At 31.3% G+C, this 23607-nt stretch overlaps 1 protein-coding gene across 5 annotated transcripts in view; it reads right to left on the minus strand.

The window, feature by feature from the left end:
* The window catches only part of LOC106461137 (vinculin-like), a 64629-nt gene that overhangs the window by 32447 nt on the left and 8575 nt on the right, over positions 1-23607 (minus strand). For all 5 annotated transcript variants that reach the window (XM_013920925.2, XM_013920928.2, XM_013920926.2 and 2 more), the window contains exons 2-15: positions 14077-14184; positions 13453-13624; positions 12345-12490; positions 10493-10661; positions 10128-10282; positions 9255-9473; positions 8722-8914; positions 7686-7831; positions 6628-6720; positions 5528-5597; positions 3795-3943; positions 3270-3335; positions 2246-2357; positions 1561-1758 (exon numbers count right to left, since the gene is read on the minus strand). In XM_013920925.2, coding sequence (XP_013776379.1) covers positions 1561-1758; positions 2246-2357; positions 3270-3335; positions 3795-3943; positions 5528-5597; positions 6628-6720; positions 7686-7831; positions 8722-8914; positions 9255-9473; positions 10128-10282; positions 10493-10661; positions 12345-12490; positions 13453-13624; positions 14077-14184 — 1996 coding nt within the window. The remainder of the gene's footprint in view (positions 1-1560; positions 1759-2245; positions 2358-3269; positions 3336-3794; positions 3944-5527; positions 5598-6627; positions 6721-7685; positions 7832-8721; positions 8915-9254; positions 9474-10127; positions 10283-10492; positions 10662-12344; positions 12491-13452; positions 13625-14076; positions 14185-23607) is intronic.

The raw sequence follows: 23607 nt of genomic DNA on the forward strand, positions 1-23607 counted from the left end.
TTTCACTATACAGACAAAACTAATTGCCACTACTAGTGAATGTATGTAACAGTTTACAGTACAGGTGGTTTGAATAATGCCACCTGACCATAGTTACAAGATACATCTTGTTACAAAAGATTACCAAAGGATACCAATACCATAAATTTAAAAGAAAATTACTTTACAGCACTTAAAATATTAGTCCTGGTCACATTCCTCTCATTATAGGCAAGATTTATATTGGAATTCAAAACTTAAGCTCTTCAGTGTATTTACACCCCAACTGTGAGAATGTCACAGCTTCCCCTGTATTATTGAGACAATTGTGTTTAGTCTGTTTCACAACCAACATATGGGTTTTAATGTTGTCACTTGTACACTGAGCTTTAAACCATTTACAAAATATCAGAATAAGCTTTTTATATATCAGTTAGACTGTTTTGATTATAATATAAAGCAACAGCAACAGAATTGTGGGTCTTACTACAAAGTACAGATTGTAAGAAGGAAAAATATAAAATTCTTACATGGTACTAGTAGTATGTACAATTCACACAAGGTTATATTCTAAATACTGAATTATATTTTTATAATGAACTAAATATATAATTATGCTAAATTATTGAACTTAAAACTACTAATTTAAATGCAAACGAATATAAAAATCACAAACTCTTTCAGTTCAAAGTGCCAAGCCTAATTCACGTAAAGACCATACACTCGCCACTCAATCTTAACTCTAACATTTGTGGATCAACTTCTTTCCTGAAAATATATCTATTTTGAGTTAATTTTTCAATATAATAATTAATATAAATACATATACAATATAGCATGATTTAAGCTACTATATAAAAATAATAAAAATCACATACATCCCATGCAGTTTTTTTCCAGAAGCTAATTTTCTAAGGCTTATAAAAAAGTACTATTTGCCAATACTAAATACAACCTCTACATAAAATGTCAGTTACTATAATAAGCACCACCCACGTTCATATTGTAAAATCCAGAGAACAATGTTTCGTGACGTGCTTTGCTTATCATCCTATGATTTGTCAAACGTGAAATACAGCAACTAGAATAACATGGTATTGAAATTGACACATTCAACTAGGACTAGCTAAAAGTTTCACAACTGAGGTTTAACACCCCCTAGACACTGTTTTATAAAAAAAAAAAACTGACTACAAAAAGATTTGAATACTAATCATAGATGGAGAACCAGCACTAAAGTGGAAGGAAAAAGTTTTTTTAAATGTTGAAAAAAAAATATTTCTTAGAGGGCATTAATTTTTAGTCTCAAATGTATTTTGGGATTTTTTTTTATTAAACTTCTCTTCAAACTTCACTAAATAACACAATTTATGACAAATAATTGAATGTTATGCTACCATTTACAAAAATAAAATCAGAAATCCAATAAAAAGTTCTCTCTAATTTTTTCAATTCATAAATATGATTTTACCCTCACAATAACACAAAATGGCCCCGGTGGGCAAGGGATTAAATAAAGATTTCTAAAAAAATTTTTAAATATCATTTAGTAGACAACATTCAAGCAAATTTGAAACTTACCAGATTGAAGTTCATCGGCTGCCATGTTCACACGGCTTATGAAATATGGATCTTCTGAGTTATCAGACTCCTGCTTTGCTACCATCAGCACTCTGTTAGCTAATCTGGCAATACTAGAGGTGTGGTCAACCATTTGTTGTGGTTCTTGGTGAACAATGGACTCTTCACACTTTTCTGTATGCTTCATTATTTTATCCTCTGCACCAGCAAAAGCAAAAACAAGAAATCAGTGTTTTCAAAAGAAATTCCTACCAAATTTTAATCTCTAATTTAGTAGCTTTATCACTACAAATTGTTAAAAAAACAAAGAGTGGAATATCAAAATAGTTTCTTTGTCTAGTTTTACAGTAAATAATTTGGCATTGTTATTCAAAGTTTTCAATCAATTGTGACTGTTTTTTGTTTTAAAGTTCAAGTGATTTTTAAGGAATCGTTTTTCCAAATTTTAACATCTAAGCTTCATATTAAACTGTTACACTTGATATGTAATACTTTTAACAAGAGAAAAACTTCAACAAAAAATATACCACAAGTATATTTTTGCAAGACACTAATTCATTACCAGGGATTTAGGTGTAGTTCATTCTGGAAAACCATTTTAAACACAGAAATACACTAGTAACTATCAGAGGCTCATATAACTGACTTTTGTAGTTGGTCTTTAGTTACTCTAAACCCACCTTACCTGAATTTTTAATGAACTTTACAGTATCTGTGGCCTCATCAGCAAGATTTCTCATTTTTTGAATGCTTTCAGCATATTGTTTCCTCAGGTTTTCAAAATGTTCATCTGCAGCCTGTAGCGGTATGACTTTGGTTTAATACTTTTATCTAAACTCAAAGATCTTTGTAGAAATTACAATGTTAAGAATGTCAGATTTAACTAATTACACAGGCTTGTGATGGTTTTATTGTGTTGAAATTTTTACATGTTCTATGGTAATTCCTGTATGCTGAATCTGAAAATGATATCCATTTTTCTTCATCATGTACAGATTTTTCACAAAACGTCATAACGCAATACATAAAAGAAAGACCACAACACATAGTTTGAGACTAAAAGACATAGATTTCACAAAAAAATAAGGGTGAATGAGGATGCATATTCATTTGACATCCCTTTCCTCCAGTTTGTTTACATTTTTGTTAACAAACATAATAATAATAAAAAATGTTCCATGTAGTAAACGAGATAATTTGATCTAAGTATGTGTTGTTGTTTTTTTCTTCCCGATTTGTAAAAAATCCTTACATGATAGAAAAAAATTAATATTATTTTCGAAATCTACATAGCTGAATTAAGGAAAATCCATTCTCAAAACCAAAACTTTTATGAAGTATAAATTCACAAGCCTGTGTTATTAAAGAAACAAAGTCACAGCACAGTAACTTTCGTATTTATTATAATAATGCTTTTGTTACATTAAAACAACAAATAACTTCCACTTATAAAACATTTTTAATAATTAATTAATTGTTAGTAATTTCTTGTTGTTTTTTAAACTAAAAATATCAAAATTGAAAATAATCCGTAAAGAAATTATTCTTGTTTTTTTACATGTATATGTGTATCAAAAGACAAAATCTGACTTTTAGAACAATTTTTAAAAGACTGCCTGCAAGAAAACCATATTCTTTAAGAGTAGTGGTAGATTACTATATTATTAATTTGTGTGAGATACTGTTCTGTATAGCACAGAAGTTATTACCTTGTTGGTTGGATATGCCATCCTGATTCTTCCTGCATTGATTAACTGAGGGGTCAAGCTTTCAATCTACATAAACAAAAAGCAGTTTCTGTTGAATAGATCTGTAATTCTTTTACATACATTTTCAATATCACAGAATACCTTTAGACAGTTTTTACAGAATTGTTTACATGAATGGAGGGTTTATTATTATATATTATTTATTATATTATATTATTATATTCTTTTACATACACAAAAAAAATCACTATGGAAAGTAATAAAATGAAAAAAAAATTACCAAAATAATAAAATGGCTGATATGCTGCTTTCTCATAGAAGCCCATCACAACTGATTGACTACAGGAAAAAGATACTAAGAAATTCATAATTCAAGTATAAATGGGTGTTCTATTTTACTTTCGAAACTCAAAACTCACTAAAAAAAACTTTGCAGCTGACTAGCTAAAGAATTATGGTATAGTAAATACTGGCATAAATTCCTGTTGCATATGATTCAACGATACTACATTTTTTTTGTCATACCTGATTGGCTGAAGACATGAGAGACTCTGCTAGCTTTTTGTTAGTTGTACCACCAGTGGCTACATTTTTAGCTGTATGCGCAGTTCTCAGGGAAAATTCCATCAGTGTTCTAGCTTTATCTTGAAAGTTACCATCTCGATTTGGTGTTCCTGAAAATGTATAGATTGGTTTGAATTATGCACAAAGCTAATCGTGGGCTATCTGTGCTAGTTGTCCCTAATTTAGCAGTGACAGACTAGAGGGAAGACAACTAGTTAACCCCACCAACTGCCAACTCTTAGGCTACTCTTTTACCAAGGAATAGTGGGATTGACCATCACATTATAATGCCCCTATGGCTGAATAGGTGAGCATGTTTGGTGATGGGAATTCCAGCCCACAACCTGCAGATTGCTAATCTTAACCACTAGGTCACGCCAGGCCTGAAAATGTATAGAGAAATATGGCCAGTTCTAATACTGAGAATAATAATAATATAATATTTCCACAGTATATTCAGAAGAGTATTATTTAATCCAAATAAAAAGTAAAGGTGTGGCCAAAATAGGATTAAGCATGCAACTTAAAGGAATGAAATCAAAACTGGTAGCTACACTTATACCACCAATAAGAATTTTACAGCAAATATTCATTCATTAGTTAGCCAGGCCACATTTTTGTTGAAATTTGGGCATGATGGTGGGTAAAATATTTGGCCTAATTAACAAGTAACCATCCACCCATATGATTTTTTGGAAAATTTGAGCTAGAAACTGCTAATCTAATTTGCTTGGCCTAACCAATACTTATGTACCTGCATGTACTTTCACTTTATAGTTTTGCTGCTCTGAGTCGACAGTCTTAAGTACAAATTACAAAAAACTAAAAACAGTCTACTTTTACTCTTAGGTGAAGCTGTAAAAATGTAGGCATCCACAAAATTGTTTTTAAATTTGAGCAGTTTTTGTTGAATAACTTTGCACATATGGTTTATACTTACACCAAATGAGACTCCTATTTGTAGGTTGTAAAGATCTACCAGCGTACCAAATTTTAAAAAAATCCATAAAAGTTAAGTATGTTTTTTCTATCAAATAAATTTCTGTACTTTTGATGTGAAGAAAAAAAAGGAAAAACTGAGTCAAAATTGGAGATGTTATATCTCAGGTATTTCTTGATAGACTGCCTTGAAATTTGATATGTGAAGTAAAAGTGCAGTATCTACTGAAAATATATGATAGTTTGGATAACCAAAGTCCAAGCTACAGAAGGTAAAAAACATCTAAACTATCACTTCTGTTAATAACATGCATTGTGTCCTGCAGGGTTTCTTTTTTTTACCACACTAGTGTGTCTTGATTATGTCTTAATTTTATCCACAAAAATGTAGAATACTTAACTACATCAGTCATAAAATTTGAATATAACGTACATATTAAAAGAACCATGGGTTATAGAAAGTCACATGAAATCTTTCATATTCTGAAAACATTCAAACAATAAGTTTGTAACTCTGCAAGATTCCTTTTACAAACAGTATAATTGGTAAAATGGCCTAGTGTTTCTTAGTCATGTAAAAATATAAGTATCCAAATAAATTGTTTAATTTTTATATATTACAATGACAAACATTATACTGATTCATAACAAAAATGCTGTGGAACAATAACTTCTTTTAATATCTGCATGCTTTAAACTAAAATTCACAGCAAATATAATTCACCGACAAATAACAAAGAAATCTGAATAACTACCTTCAGGTGTAAGAACTGCTTCAGTAAACTGTTTCAGGGGAGAAGTGGTATCAATGAAATCTTCAACCACCTGAGAAGAAGAGATATTTATTTCACTAATGTACTCATGCTCTATAATACCACAATCCTCATGTTTATTATTACATGTATGCATGATGTTCATCACCAAGTAAAAAATAAACTAATTGTGCAAATTATAATGGAATAGGCTTAAACGATTTTGGTTAAAAAAAGAATTCAAATTATGTTTGAGCTTAGTTTTCAAACAACAAACCATATATAAAAAATAATAGTCCTAATAACAGTCTACACGAAGAGGTCATTATAAAGTGAATTTAACCAGAACAAGTAATAATGTCACAGATTAATGTTTTGAAACCTTCAATCTAAAACAATTAGGAGCTTTTTCTTTCCCAAAAGCACAGCATGAAAATACAAGATGATTTATGACACTTTTATTTGAACTGAAACCAAACCAAAAATCCATTAATTGAACAAAATGAATATAACGAAAACTAAAAACAAACATTTTAAAACATAGTGCACTTCCCAAAAATTATTCTATTTCTGCATAACTTTATATCACTACAAACATATTTAAAGCCTACAATAATACACCCATATGATATCCACTGAACAAAAACTATATTTATAAAAAATAAAACTTTCAACTGACAATTAGTTTATAGTAGTTTCATTAGCAAAACCTAACTTCCTTGTTAAATAACATATTGAATTATGAAAATCAACTAAGTATCTTGATGTTGGGCAACATGTCTATCAGTTCTTGGCCCATGTTGTAAAATGAGTGTTAAACTTTATAAAATTTACTATCAAGGAATGTATTAAGTAACCTAAAACTTGTATATCTGTGAAAGGTAAATTACTTAAAATTTTATGGTTATGGAAGCTAAACTACCTAAGCATTGTATACTTAAGGAAGCTAAACTACCTAAGCATTGTATACTTAAGGAAGCTAAGCTACCTAAAATGATATACCAATGGAAGTTAATCCACCTAAAATTATATTCCTGGGGAAGCTAAACTACTTAAAATTTCTCTATATCTAGAAGATAAAGTTCCTAAAATTGTATACCTACTCTGTTTACAAGAGCCATCTGAATCTTGTTCTTAAGTTCATGGAGTTTTCCATGAATAGCTCTGCTAAGAGCTTGGGCTTGGGGACTTTTACCCTAGGATAAAAAATGAAAACATTTCAGATTAGGAACAAATATTACTATTTACATGATCACGTCTCCTGCTGCCTTTTCTCATTCATTGTTAACTTATATTTAAATTACTATAATTATATTTTTTTTTCCAAGCACAAAAACACACTTTCCAAAAATAAGAATCAAACTTTTAACTTCAAATATTAATAACAGTCCTCGCCTTTCATTTTTATATCTCATATAACTGATCATAAACTAATACTTCAGCTTAATAGCATTACAAATGTGTGTCTGTTTGTAAGTTATGTCACAGCTCAGTCTCATCCTACATTACTACCACAATTCAGTTTCATCATGCATTACTATCACGATTCAGTCTCATCATATATATATGACTACTGCAGCTCAGTCTCATCATATTTTAATTTGTCTGTTATATTGTTTGAAGCTCAGTGATTGTGAAATTTGAAATTACCTGTATGTTATTAGAATTTATCATTAAAATGCACTGTGAACTCTACTGTTTTAAAATCAATTTCCTTTCTAGGGCCACCACCCTAAAATTTATCCCCATTCAGTGTGTATAAAAAATTTCAAAATTATTTTTCTATGATTGAATAACTTGTTTAAGTGTCTTTTCTTCTGGCCGATAATAAAAATTTAAATTTTTTTCACCATATAATAATTTTGTTTACTTAACTTTCCTGCTCATGATGTCAGAAAAATACACTTGTTCAAGAAGTTTTAATATAAAATGAGTATTTCATATTAAGTTTTCAAGCCTCTTAATAACTCATTTTCAGTTTAGAGTCGAAAATTTACCGATTGGAATAAAATAGTAAGTGTAAAGGTACATCAACCAATGTAAAACAAACGTTCACACAAAATATTTGTATAAAAAAGTGAAACATAGAAAGCAGTCTTTTTTTTAAATCATGTATAACATGTCAAAAACAATATCTGGAGCCAAACTTTGTAAATCATACCTGCCCCTTACGAGTTAAGTCAGATAATTGTCGAGACATAGTTTCAATGTCATTGCATAAGTGCTGGATTTCCAACTTTTCTGGCTGGGGAGATGTTTCAGCCAATTTGTGACCCTCCTGAACGATAGACTGTATAGCCTGTTGACCTACAGTAAAGAAACATTAATTATCTTCATTAACAAAGATATATCCATTTAACCTAGAAGATGAATGGAGTAAAGTATAAAACAAACTGTTAATTTTTTTTTCACATAAATTTAAAATAATGGCCTCATTTTTTCTCTCATCCTTTATAACAATTAAACATGTATACATACTTATAACTAAATTATCAACTACAATTCACGACTATTATTTTAATTCTCCATATAATTAAAAATTCTGTACACATTTATATTACCAACAGTATTTACATACCAATGAAGTATATGTGACTATTTCTTTTATTACTTGACTTATTGTAGAAAGTATAATAAGGATACCAGACTAATATCAACAAAAACACCAAGCCGTAAACATAATATTCAAAAGTCAATAACTATTCACAATGAGCCCATAAGTAATTAATATAGTTTACATTTTATAAGTACTTTAACATTACCATTTAATATAACCACCTCCCAATACTTCATAATAACTATATACATATCAAAGACGTGTATTTGCAGGTAAAGCCTATCATAATTAAATCAATATTTTTTCATTATTTGGAATAGAGAATAGGAAAATTTATAGTAAAAATAAAAGTGTTGAAAGTAAATATTTTAAGTGTATTACAATAGTGCTGCTACAGTGAAAATGTCTAATCATTACTTCGTTTTAAAGTAACTTATAACTATAGCTGAATCTGTCTTGTCGTTACTTTCTTTAAACTAGTTTCTTGCAAGAAACAGTAATTTACATTCAATGCAAAACTTCAACGTTTCTTGTTAAAATGAGATTCCAAAGTTTTACAGACACACAAATTATTTACAACCACATTTCGTACAGAACCCTGAGCATTACAGTTACATTACAAATCGAAAGCTAAACTTACCCAAGCCTTTATCATCAAAACTAGGATTGGCTAGCCACTGCTGGGCTTGTTCAACTCGACCCCCAACAGTATGTGCGGGTTGCTGAATGCCACTTCTCTCCACGTTTTGAATGGCATTTGTAATTAACACATTCAACTCTCGCAATTTTTGGCCAATTCCTCTGGCAAGAGACTGGGCTTGAGGTGAAGCACCCTACAAACACGTACAAAGTTTTCTTCATATCACTGACTACTGTGTTAACTTTCATGCTTAGAATAAATCGTCAATGTTCAAACAAATGGATACATGGTTAATTTAGGATTAAAAGATATGGTTAGTAACCCCTTGATATCACAAATCATATGAACATTCTTATGTTAACATTTTCAAAAGTTAAAAAGGGTCTAATGTATGCATTTATGCATATCCACTAAACTTATTTTAAACATTTACAAACAACAGAATGTATTAAAGATACAATACAAAAACTATTATCTTTCTTACTCTAAGCCTGCGAGATCATTAGAAAACTTAACCTTAATTAAATATTTACCTTTCCATCCTGTCTCAACTCAGCAAGTGCATCTGTCATTGAAGTAACGTCACCACACATTTTCTTTATTGCATCATGATCTGGTGGAAGAGAACGTTCTGCCACACGCTGGGCATGGTCCAAAATATTTCGAAGAGACTTCTCTCCCACTCCTCCGGTCACTGCTGATGGATCCTCTAGCCAATCATGTGCAGCCTGGAGTTTTCCCATTATGGCATTCTGAAGTTTAAAACCATAAAGAGAGATATTTTTGTTGCTATAATCACAAAAAGTCTCAACAATAAAAATACCTGCATAAATGCAGATAAAACATTAATCATATTATGGTAATATTTATATCAATTTGAAACACAAAAACATATACTTTCTTTCAGACAAAACTATAGAATATCTATTCTATTTATTAAATTATTGATAAAGTGAAAGCAATGACAGAATAAACATGCATAATATTTTCAATTCTGATATATTTGCATGATTTATAGAAATAAAATGGAAACTTTTCCAGGTATAAATTGAGCATAAAATTGGAGGTTTTCAGTTTGCACAAGTCTATTTTTGTCAACATTTAAATGTTACTCAAGAAATTAATTCCATAATTTTCATGTGCTTTAATTAGGTATATATAATATACGATTTAGCTTTTAGTTCAAAAACAAATTAATATAGTATCAAAGTAATTTATGTTCATGTAGACTTTCCCATAAACTTATCAGTTATGCTATTAATTTATCTTCCATTTGTTAGTCAGTCAATTAATGGATCTCCATATAACAATTCAACATAAATGACTTAATAATCAAAGCCATTTACTGGCCCCCAATTTTTGTGCTTAGAATATTCATATTTATCAAACAAAAAGTAATTACATACTTGTGCTTTCTTCATAACTGTAAGATTGTCAGCATCCCACTCATCTTCATCATAGGTAGTTAACTGTAGCACACGAATAATTTCATTGATCTCATCTGTCATCCTACGGGCTAGGTAGTTTCGGTTTTCTGCTGCCTCTTCTACTCCTTTACCACCTGCCAAATTTACAAAAAGACCTTTATCATATATAGGTGACACCACAAAGTGTGTATATATATATATAAAGAAAACAAAATTACAGAAATTTCAAAACAGCTAATATTAATAAGAATATTTTCCAGCAAAAATTATTAGAGAAAATATCTGTAAAGCACATTTCTACTCAAAATTAATTTGAGGGACTGTTAATAAAAATATTAACTTACCCTGAGATAAAATCTGAACAAATATTTTCATACTACATATAAGGATGGGAGCAAGATTCTTCACCGATTCCAGACAACGAATCAAGATCTCTCGATGAACTTGATGAGTCAACTCCTTTTCTCGTGCATCCACTTCACGGGAAACTTTCGTTAAGCAAGGACTAAGATCCTAACAGAGTAGGGAAGTAGATCACAGTAAATATATACAAAAATAATCACGCTTCTTGCATACACCTAAATCCTTTGTTTACTTTTCACACCTAAATATAATAATTGATTTTAAAGAAAGTTTAACTAAAACATATATGTTGACTAGCTGATGGAATTCTCATTAATATGTAAAGAACAAAAAATACTAAATGTTATCACATGAAACAACCATCTACACAAAGTGTTCAGGGCCATTCCAATCATTGATGGTGCCTTTTGTGAGATATAAAATCTGGATCTGTCCTTAAAAACATCTAATCTATCCTTGCTTTCAAAAATGTAAACACTGCTCACACTACCCTTGGTATGGCCTTGCATACAAGTCTCTAATTCGACTAATAAATTTATAATTTTTATATACATACATAGTTATATCTTAAGAATATTTTATGACAAGCTGGATACCCGTCATATGACTGGAAATAATGATTAATTTTTCTTCTCAAAATTATATCAAACTAAATGTTTTATGAAGATGTTTTCTAAAAGTTAATGATAATCTGGTAACAATATATGTATGGAGAATGATCATTCTATTTCTAGTAATTCACGAAAACAAGATTTTTTATTTATACTTAATCAACTCCCTTAAGTATTGCTTGATTAGCATCTGACTTTTGTATATTTTTAAGTCATGTTCATGTGTTCTTGATAAATCCTTATAGATCAAAATGTGTGTGAAAAACTGATTCTCAAGGATATATTCCATTCCTAGTTGGTCAACTGTATGACCTTGCAAATTATTAATTATGATGGTAAAGGCAGTAAATTTTATTATGAATTTAGGGGTCTTCTCTTTGGACTTTTCCTGGTTTTGGCTTTGTCATCCTGCTGAGCTGAGGAAAAGAGCTTTAATTTGGTCATTTTCAAAATTGAAATGTGGTGTGGGTAAAACATGTGGGTTATTATAGAGTTGTAACTGAGGGTTCCGACTGGACAAATTTAGGTGATGTAGCTTCAGTATGTCTCCTTGACAACCAAGCAACTATAATGAGGAATTTTAGCCAATGATTATGATTTTTGTATACCAGCAATACCAAGAATGAGGCACACATATACCCAATTCAATTTAATTACTCATCACGATTTCTACCAACCTACTATTAAGTCTAATTACATGTCCAAAGTATCAAACTGTCCAAAAAAAAAAACTTGCTTGTCATGGCAGAAAGTAATATCATTTTGTGCAAGTTGCAGGTCAATCAGTACTGCAATGGCAGAGATATTGGCATGACAGACAGAAGGATGGTTTTTCTTCGTTATATAATAAATACTGTTCAAAAAAACAATTATTCTCATGGGTTTAACCCATAATCTTTGACTTGCCACTACATTAGAAACCAATGTTAGTGTTTTGTTGTCAGCAAATTAAAAAAACGTGTGTTAGATATTTACAAGATGACCTATGGAAGTATACATGATACAAGTGTTACAGTACCTAATGAATCTATTGAAATGCCTTGACCAAGTTGTAAAAACACCATAAAATAAAAACATCCATTACTCAAATATGAATGTACGAAAAGTAGATTACTATAAAAGTGACAAGATAAAAACAAACAATTACAGAAACCCAATAAAGAATTAGTATGACCAGTACATCTAAAATATGGTGTGTTTTATAATACAAAAAGAAACTGACCTTTACAAACTGAACAAGATCATCCATTGATTCAATAACTTCAGCCACTGCCAAATAATCTAAAACTTTCTTACATTCTCGAATGATCTTCCGAACCTCTGACTCATCGAAGCACAGTAGCAGAGCAGATGTTCCCTGAAGAATACCTGTCAGCAAAAAGATATTTAAATTATTCAGTACTTCACCTGGAAATTAGAATACTTAAGTCATAAGAAATCAGAAGAAGCTTTTATATGAAAAAAAAAAAAATGACACTCTGATAAGACAGCTTCTACTTAATAGTGACAGAGTGGCCACAATCTTTACAAAACTTTCTTCGTGACCTTCCAGGTCTACATACATGTGATACATTAACTCTTCCTCATACTTTTACCTATTTAACACCACCCCAGATTGTAATCTGATTATAATAGGTAATAAAAACTTCAGAACAAACTTACTACAGAAAATATCTACAAACAAGATCATTGCACCTTAATGGTAGACAATACAATGTCAGATTTTTTTATTCAAAAATATTGTTTGATCACACACCCGTCAACAAATATAATGAATTAAATAACTATAAACTGATAAAACAATATAAAACTGACTGACCAAGATTAGGTTAATACAGATATATATATATATATGGCACTTCTGCGTAGAATGGTTTGTGTGCACATACTGGTTCTAAGATAAAAACTACAGAGAGGGGTCACAATTTTCCTGCCTTTTCCAAGTTTGGGAAGAATTTTTAAATTTTCTCTAATAATTTGATCCCAATGTCTAAATCCTCAACTTTTCAAGGTCTGTGACTAAACTGGCTGATCAAACATGCCTTACATTAACAGTATATATAAAACATTAAGATTTTATGTCACACAAATCTAATGATGTGTCAATTTTGAGGGAGGCTTTAATGAAATTATCTGAACTTCTGTTCAGAATAATAAAATATGTAATAAAAAAGACAGTTTAAACACTGTATATTTATGGATATAATTAATGTTTCTCTTCTCAAACCCCAAATGTATCATAAAACCTGTTATTAGTTTGTTTTTTTTCCAAGTTTTTGTTTGGAAACACTAAAGTTAAACAGTAGAAACCAAACAATTTAGTTATGAACCTCTTGCCCCTTCAATCAGTTTTTTCCTGGCAGGCTGAGAGTAAGGGTCAGTCTTCAGCAAACTTGATGCATCCTCCAGTAGCTTGGAAGCCTTTTCTACCCTCTGGAGAGCCACAGGCATGTCTTGTCGTAGAATATGGTCATCACTGCTATTAATTGTTTCACGTCCAACCTTTTGTATGAAAGGAAAGAACAAAAAAAAACTTTTAAAATTATGCTTAGAAATGCACAATGACCAAAAATATGTGTTAAATATATAAATATGATGTAACTTATTTCAATATAAATTAATGATAATAATGAGCAGAAGAATATAATACTTGTTTAAACAAATGTTCATGCTTAATTCTGTTCTCAACTATGTATGTACTCCTCTCAGTACAGAATAGTAACCTTAACAGCATGATTGTTTAAGATGTTAAAGTTAAAACATTAATGGCAGGATTTAATATTTACTATTATATTTGTCTAGTAGTAAGAGTTTTGGAGAGAAAAGAATTAAAAAAAAACACTATTCAATTTGAAAATTTATAAAACAACAAAGGTGTAAAATGATAAACTTTGGACATCAGTCTCTTATTTGATACAAACACTGCAAAAGTTTAGTCTGAACTTAAACTTTACCTTGATGAGATTAGTAACAGCCTTGCTAACAGCCTGGACAGGCCGCTCTAAGTCAGGCATAGCATTTCCATCTTCTGCCTCTTCATGTAGAATGACCAGTCGTGAGACCTAAACATTCAGAAGCATGAAAGATTACCTTATCTTGTAAAAATGAAAGTAAATACACTAACCAAGTGAATCAAAATAACATCACTGTTATTGATCAAAATTTGAACTAAAGAGATGTGTCAATTCTTCATCTGAGTAAACTCACTGAGTTAAATGAAAATATGTGTAAAGAGTATACACAATTCATTTATGTAAAAAAACAAGCACATAGCTTCAATGACTAAAACTTGTGTAAGACATACAGTGCGGGTACACCTGCATAAGCCGTACAGTGCGGGTACACCTGCATAAACCGTACAGTGCGGGTACACCTGCATAAACCGTACAGTGCGGGTACACCTGCATAAACTGTACAGTGCGGGTACACCTGCATAAACCGTACAGTACAGGTACACCTGTGTAAGCCATATAGAACAATCAATCACTTATGAGCATCAATTACATCAACTAATATCACATACAATTACTGATTAGTAGAAATTATTACAAAATTGATTAATGTCACAAATATAATCAGTGTTTTCAATTAGTACTGTTTTTGTTTACTCCAATTATCTAAGTAATCAAAATATTGCCATTAATATTTTTGATTAATTCGAGTTTGTTCAGCTTAATCAATTAGTCTCATGAAAATAATCAACTAAACAGAATTAGGGTTTCCAGTTATTACTATTTTCGATCATTCCAACTATCCAATTAATCGAAATATTGCCATTATGATTTCTCCTTATTTTTTCCCAAATAATTCAAGGTTCTTTTGCTATCGGTGGCATGGCCAGGTTTTAATGACAGTTAGATCATGGTTCAATGGCTGTGGCCTTGCAGGTTCAATTCTCATTGCCACCAAATACAATCACCCCTTTTAGCAGTGCAGGCATTATATCTGTTTATTGTTTACAAGATATGGCAAAGCTACTAAGGCCATCTTTACTTTATTTCATTGCGGACCAAACCAGCACTCACTGCTAGCTCTTGAACTAATCTTTTACTAATAAATAGTGGGATTGACTATAACATTATAATTCTCCTATGGCTGAAAAGGAGAGCATCTTTGTTGCCACTGGATACTAGAACAGGCAACCACCTAAACTACCATAATATGAGATTTGGGGTGGGAGCTATATACTGTGATGGTCATTCCTATTCAGTATTAACCACATTGTCAGTTTGTTAAAGGTTTCATACTACATTATATATATATGATACTTCTTTCATGTACAACAGTTTAGGACTAAAAAAATTGCTTAATCCTAAATTGTTGTACCTAATGATGTCTATCATACTGAACAAGGGTAGTTTGAAAATGTTAAAAAATAGGGGGGGGGGGGCTATTCTCATTTAAGAGCAAACAAGTGGTTCAACGTAACTGATTAATAAGCCTAACAATCAATTAGCAAATTCCATTAATTGCCCATTTCTACATGTGACAACTGCTTGAACTCTATAATATACATAAACTGGTGAGTTTAATGTAAAGAAACAAATACAGTATAAATGTGCAAATAATAAAACACATGTGACAGATGTGTAAGTAACATTATAGATAAATTGATGAGTGTAATCTAAAGGCACAAGTACAGCATACACATGATAGATGTATGTATATATATATATATATATATATATATATATAGACCAGTGTAAATAAACTGGTAAGTGTAATGTAAAGAAACAAGTACAGTATACACATGTAACTGATGACTAAATAACAATATATAAACTGATGTATGTAATATAAAGGAACAAGTACAGTACCAATACATGACAAACATCTAAGATATGCAGTGCATAAAATTGTTTACCTAATAAGGAACAAATGAACAATATGAATGCAAATGAAAGATTCTTAAACCATAAAAACCAAAATTATAATATGTAATTTAGTATTCCTCCATCCTTTAGTCACCAAAAAAAACTTGACAATTTCTGTCCTCCAATATGCATTTGTTTTTTAAAGGTGGAAATATTTGATAAATTTTAGAACTTTATACCCACTGCATGTTTCAACCTTCTTTTCCCATGTTGAACAACTAATGGCTTCTAGGGTGTTCCCTTATACTACCACCCACATTGTACAGTATAGTATACAGCAGAGTAATACACCTGGAAAGAACCTTGGAAACAGAAAACCTACAAATAGGCTTTGTTTTCTTGTACATTTTTTTTAATTGATATAAAAAATATTTCTACATTACTATCAAAACAGGTTTTATTGTATCTTTCATTAAAGCAAAAGATTATTTAGGCTTTTAATTTCAGCACCTATTAGCACTGAATAAAGTGTGTGTGTGTGTGTGTGTGTGTGTGTATGTTTATAACTTTCATTGCCTTACAACTGCAACATCTGAAATTTTTAATACTGGTTCTACATGAGAGTTGAACCTTGTATTTTGTGCATGCCATGAATTTCACACTTGTCTTGGTTTTATGCTGTTGTTAATAAAATGTAGGTATTGTATTTACAAATATTATTTTCTTTAGCATTTACAAATATTTATTGTTTTAGCAATGTTTGCTGTAAATCTATTGCTTTACCAGTGTTTGCTGAAAATCTTTATTGTTTTAGCAGTGTTTGCACAGTAAAATTTTAACTATAATATTAAAGTACTTACATACATGTTAATATCTGTACCTTCTATGCAATAAGCTAACCAGAGGAGATTACACAAGCATGATAGTAGATAAATGAAAGATTTAGTTTGGAAGATATACAAGTGACAGTAAATATATGAAAGATTTAGCTTGAAAGATATTACACAAGTATGACAGTAAATCTGTGAAAGATTTAACTTGGGAGATATTAAACAAATATAATATTAAAACTGTGGAAATTTAGCTTGGAAGATATTACAGAAAAGAGACAGTTGATATATGTGATTTAGCTTTAAGGATATTACATGGACATGATATTAAATATAAAAGTATTTACGAAACTCAGTCTGGAGAAGATTACACAAATAAGTCAGTGATAAGAAATTGGCAAACAATGGTTTATAAGCTTAATGAAGTGGTGTTTGCTTCCATATTCAAGTGATTCAGTAGATATCTTCACAGAAAACTACCTATGCATAACAACAGATATACAGGAGAATCAACTTACAGAAGCTTATACAAATAAAAGTATGTATTATAGGAGAGGTAACTAAGGTGACACTGCACAACCAAAACTGTACACAAATGAGAAAATTTTTGTGATTAACTTACGATCACACAATTTGCTTTATTTTCTTTCAGAAATACTTATTGATCTTTCTTGCTAATTTCTTGAGTAAAGACTTTTTAACAGTTGTTAGTACAAAGCTTGCTTTCCATGGTTTATTTTTTATAATTTTGAATTACAAAGTTTATGTAGATATACGTTGAAGATTGCTAATATTTATATTATATATGCATGTGCAAGGTCTTGTTACTGTTAGATAGTTTTCCCAGAAGTTTAATGTTCGATGTGTTTATATTGTTTAGTTTGGTCTGCTATAACCAGTGCTGATCAGGCCTTTCCTCCAACACCACAGCTATTCATGCCAGCTGAGATACAACAGACACAGTAATGGTTGAAACACTATTTATTTTAACAAATCACTTGACAACTGTTACAGTGTGAGTTTGATTAACAGTACTTTTTATTCAATGTTTCTTAGGCCACAACATATCATAGTTATGGTATTTCTTAATACTACATTATTTATTTAGTTTAATACGAGGTGTTACTAATTACTACTCTATTGAAACATACAAATTTACAAAAATTACACCATTTAGAAAGCACCTTTGTAATGCACCTCTACATCACTGTTGCCTCTGGTGCTGTTTACCAAATTAGGTATTTTACTTAGAAAATGGACAAGCTTAAGTGTAGAGTGTACAACTGATACTATGACACATTTGAAATATTAATCTGTGACAATTATTTACTCTTCAAAGTTAAATAAATAATAAAGGACTGATTCATAAAACGACCCGGAAGTTTATATCAGTCCCTCAAAGACAAACGTGCAGGGCATATCACAGCCTTTCCGACTAGACCCTCGCAAGCCTAACACGGAAACTAGTGCTAAAATTAGCAAACACAGACGAAGTGTGAGATACGCTGTGCCGGCTTTTGGGGGATGTTTGTGTAGTGCATATTAAGCTTCTGACAAGAGGATACAGAAAATACATTCTCCCCAGAGACATTAAGCAACAAGGCTTTAGGCTGGGGTGGAGTTTGTTTTTTTGTTGTTGTTTTTTTTTTTTCTCTCTGCTGCTGCTGTTGCTGCCAAACTACACTGAAGAAGGTGTTGCCCGTTATGATACCACACACTTGTATGGAGCTCCCATATAAGGTTGAAAGTGGTTTGGATGCGATCGAAGTTGCAAAGTCTCATGGCAAAAAACAAATAGAATAGTTTGATCGTCATACTGAAGACGTTAAACGTCATAATCAAAAAGGAGAGGTCGCTTTAAAACGTCAAACGCACTCATCTGGCAGATAGTATTAAATACAACGCCACATTTATTCAGTTATTTTAGTCACATTTAGGCCGGTGTAATAAACTTATTAAAAACATTTGTTAATCAAAATTCTTATTAAACTTCCTAACGTATCAGAACATGAAGATGAGCAATACGAGAATAAAGTCAGTTAGTGTGTGAAAATGTAGCACGAATATAAATAGAAATGATCATTTGTTTTAAGCGCAAAGATGAATAATGGGCTATCTGCGTTTTAGCCACCGCATGCCTCGGACCGCTCATCTACCGAGGAGGGGGGGGGGGGTAGCGCTGTACCTGCAGCACGGGTCGAACCTTGCATTTTAGCATTATAACTATTAAACCCACTGCTGAACCACCAGGCAGTAAAAATAATATATTAATCAAGAAGAAAAAAAAGGCACAAGAATTATCTATCGCTCACAAGAAACGTCGAGCAGTTAACATAATGATAGCAGGAAGTTATTTTAAAAAATACAATATCACAATAAAATAATTCCCTTTAATCCAACTTTCGATATTAGGTAACGTGTATATGGTTGAAAAACGTTATGTTTTTATTGTGGCCTTGGAGCCTACATATGTTTAAAACAATCATAGTTTTACATTTCTTGAGCTACTGAACAACCATGGAACCACAAGTTAGTTATAAAAATACACGAAATGTCAAAACCTATATCAAAAAGATAGTGTCCTTTACCTCTATTTCTGAAAAAAAAATTGTAAGTAATACTGGTGTTTAATTTGTCCAGAAAAAAAAACAAAAACAGATTTGGTTAGAACATGCTTTGTATAAACTCTATTCGTTTTCCGACTGATACAAACATGCAAACCAGCCAATTATAAGGCAAGAACATTTTCCAAACTACCCTACTATAAAACATGAACATTTTCCAAACTACCCAACTATAAGACATGAATATTTTCCCAACAATAAATACTAGTTTCAAAAAACATGTTTAGATTTTTCATGACATGATCCTCATTAGCAACGTCAAGGTCTCAGAGACGCCGAAAACTAGATTTGAAATTCATTCAATACTTTGTTTGCAGCTTCTGCCATATTGTACTGTTACGTCTCCGTTTGTTAATTACTTTTCCGTAAATTCGTTCCGACGAAACTTTAGCGACACAAGTCCTTTTTTAAATATAACTGGTTTATTCTTTCTGAATATAACTTTGCGATACACTTAATTTCAACAGTCGCGCTGTAACAAACGCTATAATTCTCAACGTACGTCTCACGTGCTCGACTCCAACAATACTTAGTTCAATTACACATTCACTGTCCCGTCACGTTGTGGCCGTCTTATATATACAAGACTAACACATATCTAGTAAACGCTAGAGCATTCATGAAGGAACAGGATATTTCTAGAAGGAGGTGGCGTGATACTAGTCACGTGACCTCGCTGACGCAACAGTACATCTGATGCTAGAGTTAATAACAAAGAGTTCGCTTTCGAAAACCTGGCGTTTTCCTAGAGTATTAACCTTATTTGAATTACATAAGAAATATGTAAATAATTGATATAGGTGGTAAATTAACAGTTGCAACTATGAAAGCTGCAAAAAAAAAAAAAAACCTTGGCAGCTGAAGATGTCAGTAACCCACAAGGCAAACCATCTTTCACACGGCTGTGAGACAAATTAATTTTTCTAAAGTAATAATAATAATAATAAAGAAAATACAAAGTACTCAAAAGTTTTACCAACCTAAATCATCATTATCAAATGACTTTTTTATATGAATTTTCCTTTTCTAACAAAAGCTCGGGTTAATTTCCCCATTCTTGTCCAGTATTGTATCGGAGCTACGTCACTCTATATATTAAGATCTGTTTTGTTTCGTTTTTTTCTTGAAGTTACGACTATATTGTAAAACACAAGGTAGGTGAAAGTCTCGAATTGTGTCAGAACGATGGGTGAGTGAAAGGAATAACTTTTTTTTTAAATACCATACAAGTGTCTATGAAATAATTGTAAACATTTTGTAGCTCTTAGTAGATGTATGGTTGGTTTTATCCTATCAACCAAGGGCACAGCTACCCTCCCCACAAGAAAAAAAAACTGAACTGATACACACTAGAAACAAGACAGTTGATCAACATTACCCATTACCTACTTGTGTATAGAATGCATTATGCTAATATAATAGTAAATCGTCAAACAACGATTTATAAGCATATAATGAAGAGGTTCGTTGGTTCTAGTTTTTCCTTCATTTATGTCTCATATATAAATATACTGTCCTGGTTCTTTCCAGTATTTCGCATCGTAAACAAATATAGTAAGTTCTTGTTTTAAGATTGTAGAATGGTTTGTTTCCTTCTAGAATTATAACCAAGCCTTTTTTTGTTTATTCTCGAGCGTCATCAAATACGTAAAGACGGCTCAAACACGGTCTGTATGTCGTTAAATCCTTGCAAATTAGCTGATTCTAGGTTTTTGTGCTATGTTAAAATAACAATTACATGTACTGTTACTTCTAATGGAAACTAGTTGTGAGATAAGTAGATTCCTATGCCTTCACTATTAAATCACGTTGTTTGACTTTTTTGTTTGTTATTACATACAGAAACTTATTTACATAACCCTTCCAAGTTTTCTCAGAATTTCTAAATCAAGTTTTTTTTGTGTCTATCCCCCCACCCGTCCCAACGTTTCTCTTCTCTTCCAATTTTTGTTTTGCGTTCTTTTAAAAAATTTTATTCTACTTTCATGGCTTTTTTGCGCTATACTCTTATTAATAAAACTTTTGATTTTTTAAAATTATCTTCCGTTTTCAGTTGAGGGTAACTTCGTTGAATTCCTGTTTATTATACAACCGTCTGCACATTTATGTGCTGTAACCAACCATAACACTGGAACTCTGCCACGTGATTAATATACGGGTTTCGTACAGAGAACGAGGCACACGATCTTCCTTAGTGTTTAAAATAACGATAAAAATCGTCCTTAATTTGACTTCGCTAGAATTCACATTTACTTCGTAATCGCTCCAGTAAATATTCAATACTTTTTACCGTGTTTTAGTAACTCCCTTTGATGATGTACTCAAGCTAGGTTGAGTTATTATATATATATATATATATACAATTCTTCTGCAACTATTGTGTTTGAAACGTGACCTTAGTTAACCTTCATCGTAAAAAAAACACATACAAGGTTATTTTTTTTATATAAATCACAGACTAATAAAACCCTGACGTTTTCGACAGGAGGGAATGTCTTCTACGTATGCCTCTCATCGTGAGTTTAATATTGAAGTTTTTCAGATAATTAACCTAATTGGTGCAGTGCTGATGCTCTCTTAATAAACTGTTATAACCGTCAGCATTTTTCCTAACGACTTGGAAAACTAGTTTAATAATGAGTTAGGTAAAACATATCATCTTATACTACAGACCATCTAGTGTTGTTAACAGATTTTTTACAACTGACGACTTTCATGTATAACATCCCGTTTTAGGACCTAAGATATAAAAATCACTTTTATTAGTCATATATAAAATATCAAAGGCATTTTTGGTTTCCTTAAAGGAAATACAACAGGCATTTCTGACAGACAATGGCTACCGCGAGTATAGGTTCCTAGGAATGATGAGTTCTAGCACTGGACAAAATTGCTGAAGCAAATTTGGGTAGTCTAATGGACTATTTCATCGCATTTCTTAAAACCTAAAGAACTTCCACACGTGTGAAACGCATCTTGCCCATAAATCTCAACGAGTGCGCTGATACAAAACTTGTGGTTACGTGTAATTAAACCTGTATAAAATCTTTCAATCACAAGAGAAGGTTGATTTTTTTAAATTTAGTTCTTTAACAGATATAACAAAATTTATAGCGTTCTTCTAGTATTAATACTGAGTCTTTTTGTTGTCAAGTATACCTTACTCCATGCTTCCAAAACAACTATTTCAAAATTTCAGCTACCGAAAACTATTATTAGAATCAAGAGTCACTTCAAGGGTGGCTAAATGTAATTACTTTTTTCCTCTTGTCTTGGAATCTGAGATATTATTTTACACTGTTAAATTTTACAAAAGCAATCACTACCTACTACAGATTCCCTCTTTTAAAGATATTTAAAAATTATAATTAACACAAATCCGGATGATATATTTTATTCAATACTAACAACTTTGCAAATGGATTTTTCAGTAACTCACAGTATCCAAAGTACTATTTATTTGTTTATTGTTAAGCACACAATGGGTTATATGTGCAGTGCCCACCACAGGTATCGAAATCCGATTTTGTTAATGTTATAAGCCAAAAAAACATACTGCTGAGAGGCCTAAAGTATTATTATCGTACTAGTTGAGAAATAACCGTTTGTTTCACCAATTAGAATATGTTGAGATTATTATCTTTACAATTGACTCTTTCTTTTACATTTATTCATTTGTTTGTTACATTTTCTTCACTGGTAATTTACAATAAATATACATAAAAGGAAAATTAGAAAATACTTAAATAAGAATTATATAAAAATAAATGTAACTGAATATCATTTGATTTTTTGTTTTTGTTTTTTAAATTGCAAGTGTTATAAAACAGACCGTGTACATATTGTTGCGTCAGCGAGTCACATGACTACAGTGACGCCACGTTTCTAGAACTATCATGTACTTTAGCGAATGCTCTAGTATTTACTAGATAGGGTAGGCTGGTATATATAAGAGGGGGAAAACGTGACGCGGGAGGGGAATGTAATGTGTGTATAAATAGTGAGTAATTGAACTGCAGTCAGAAGTATTATTGACGTTCGTTCTTATAGCGTTTGTTTAGCGCGATTGTTGAAGTTGAGTGTATCGGTAAAGTTATATTCGGAAAGAATAAACCAGTTTTATTACGTAAAGACTTGTGTCGTTAAAATTTCGTCGGAACGAAGTTACGGAAAAAATCAATTAACAAACGGAGACATAACAATATTTTAACACTCAG

Source organism: Limulus polyphemus, unplaced genomic scaffold (genome assembly GCF_000517525.1).
Source record: "Limulus polyphemus unplaced genomic scaffold, Limulus_polyphemus-2.1.2 Scaffold903, whole genome shotgun sequence".
Taxonomy (NCBI): Eukaryota; Metazoa; Arthropoda; class Merostomata; order Xiphosura; family Limulidae; genus Limulus; species Limulus polyphemus.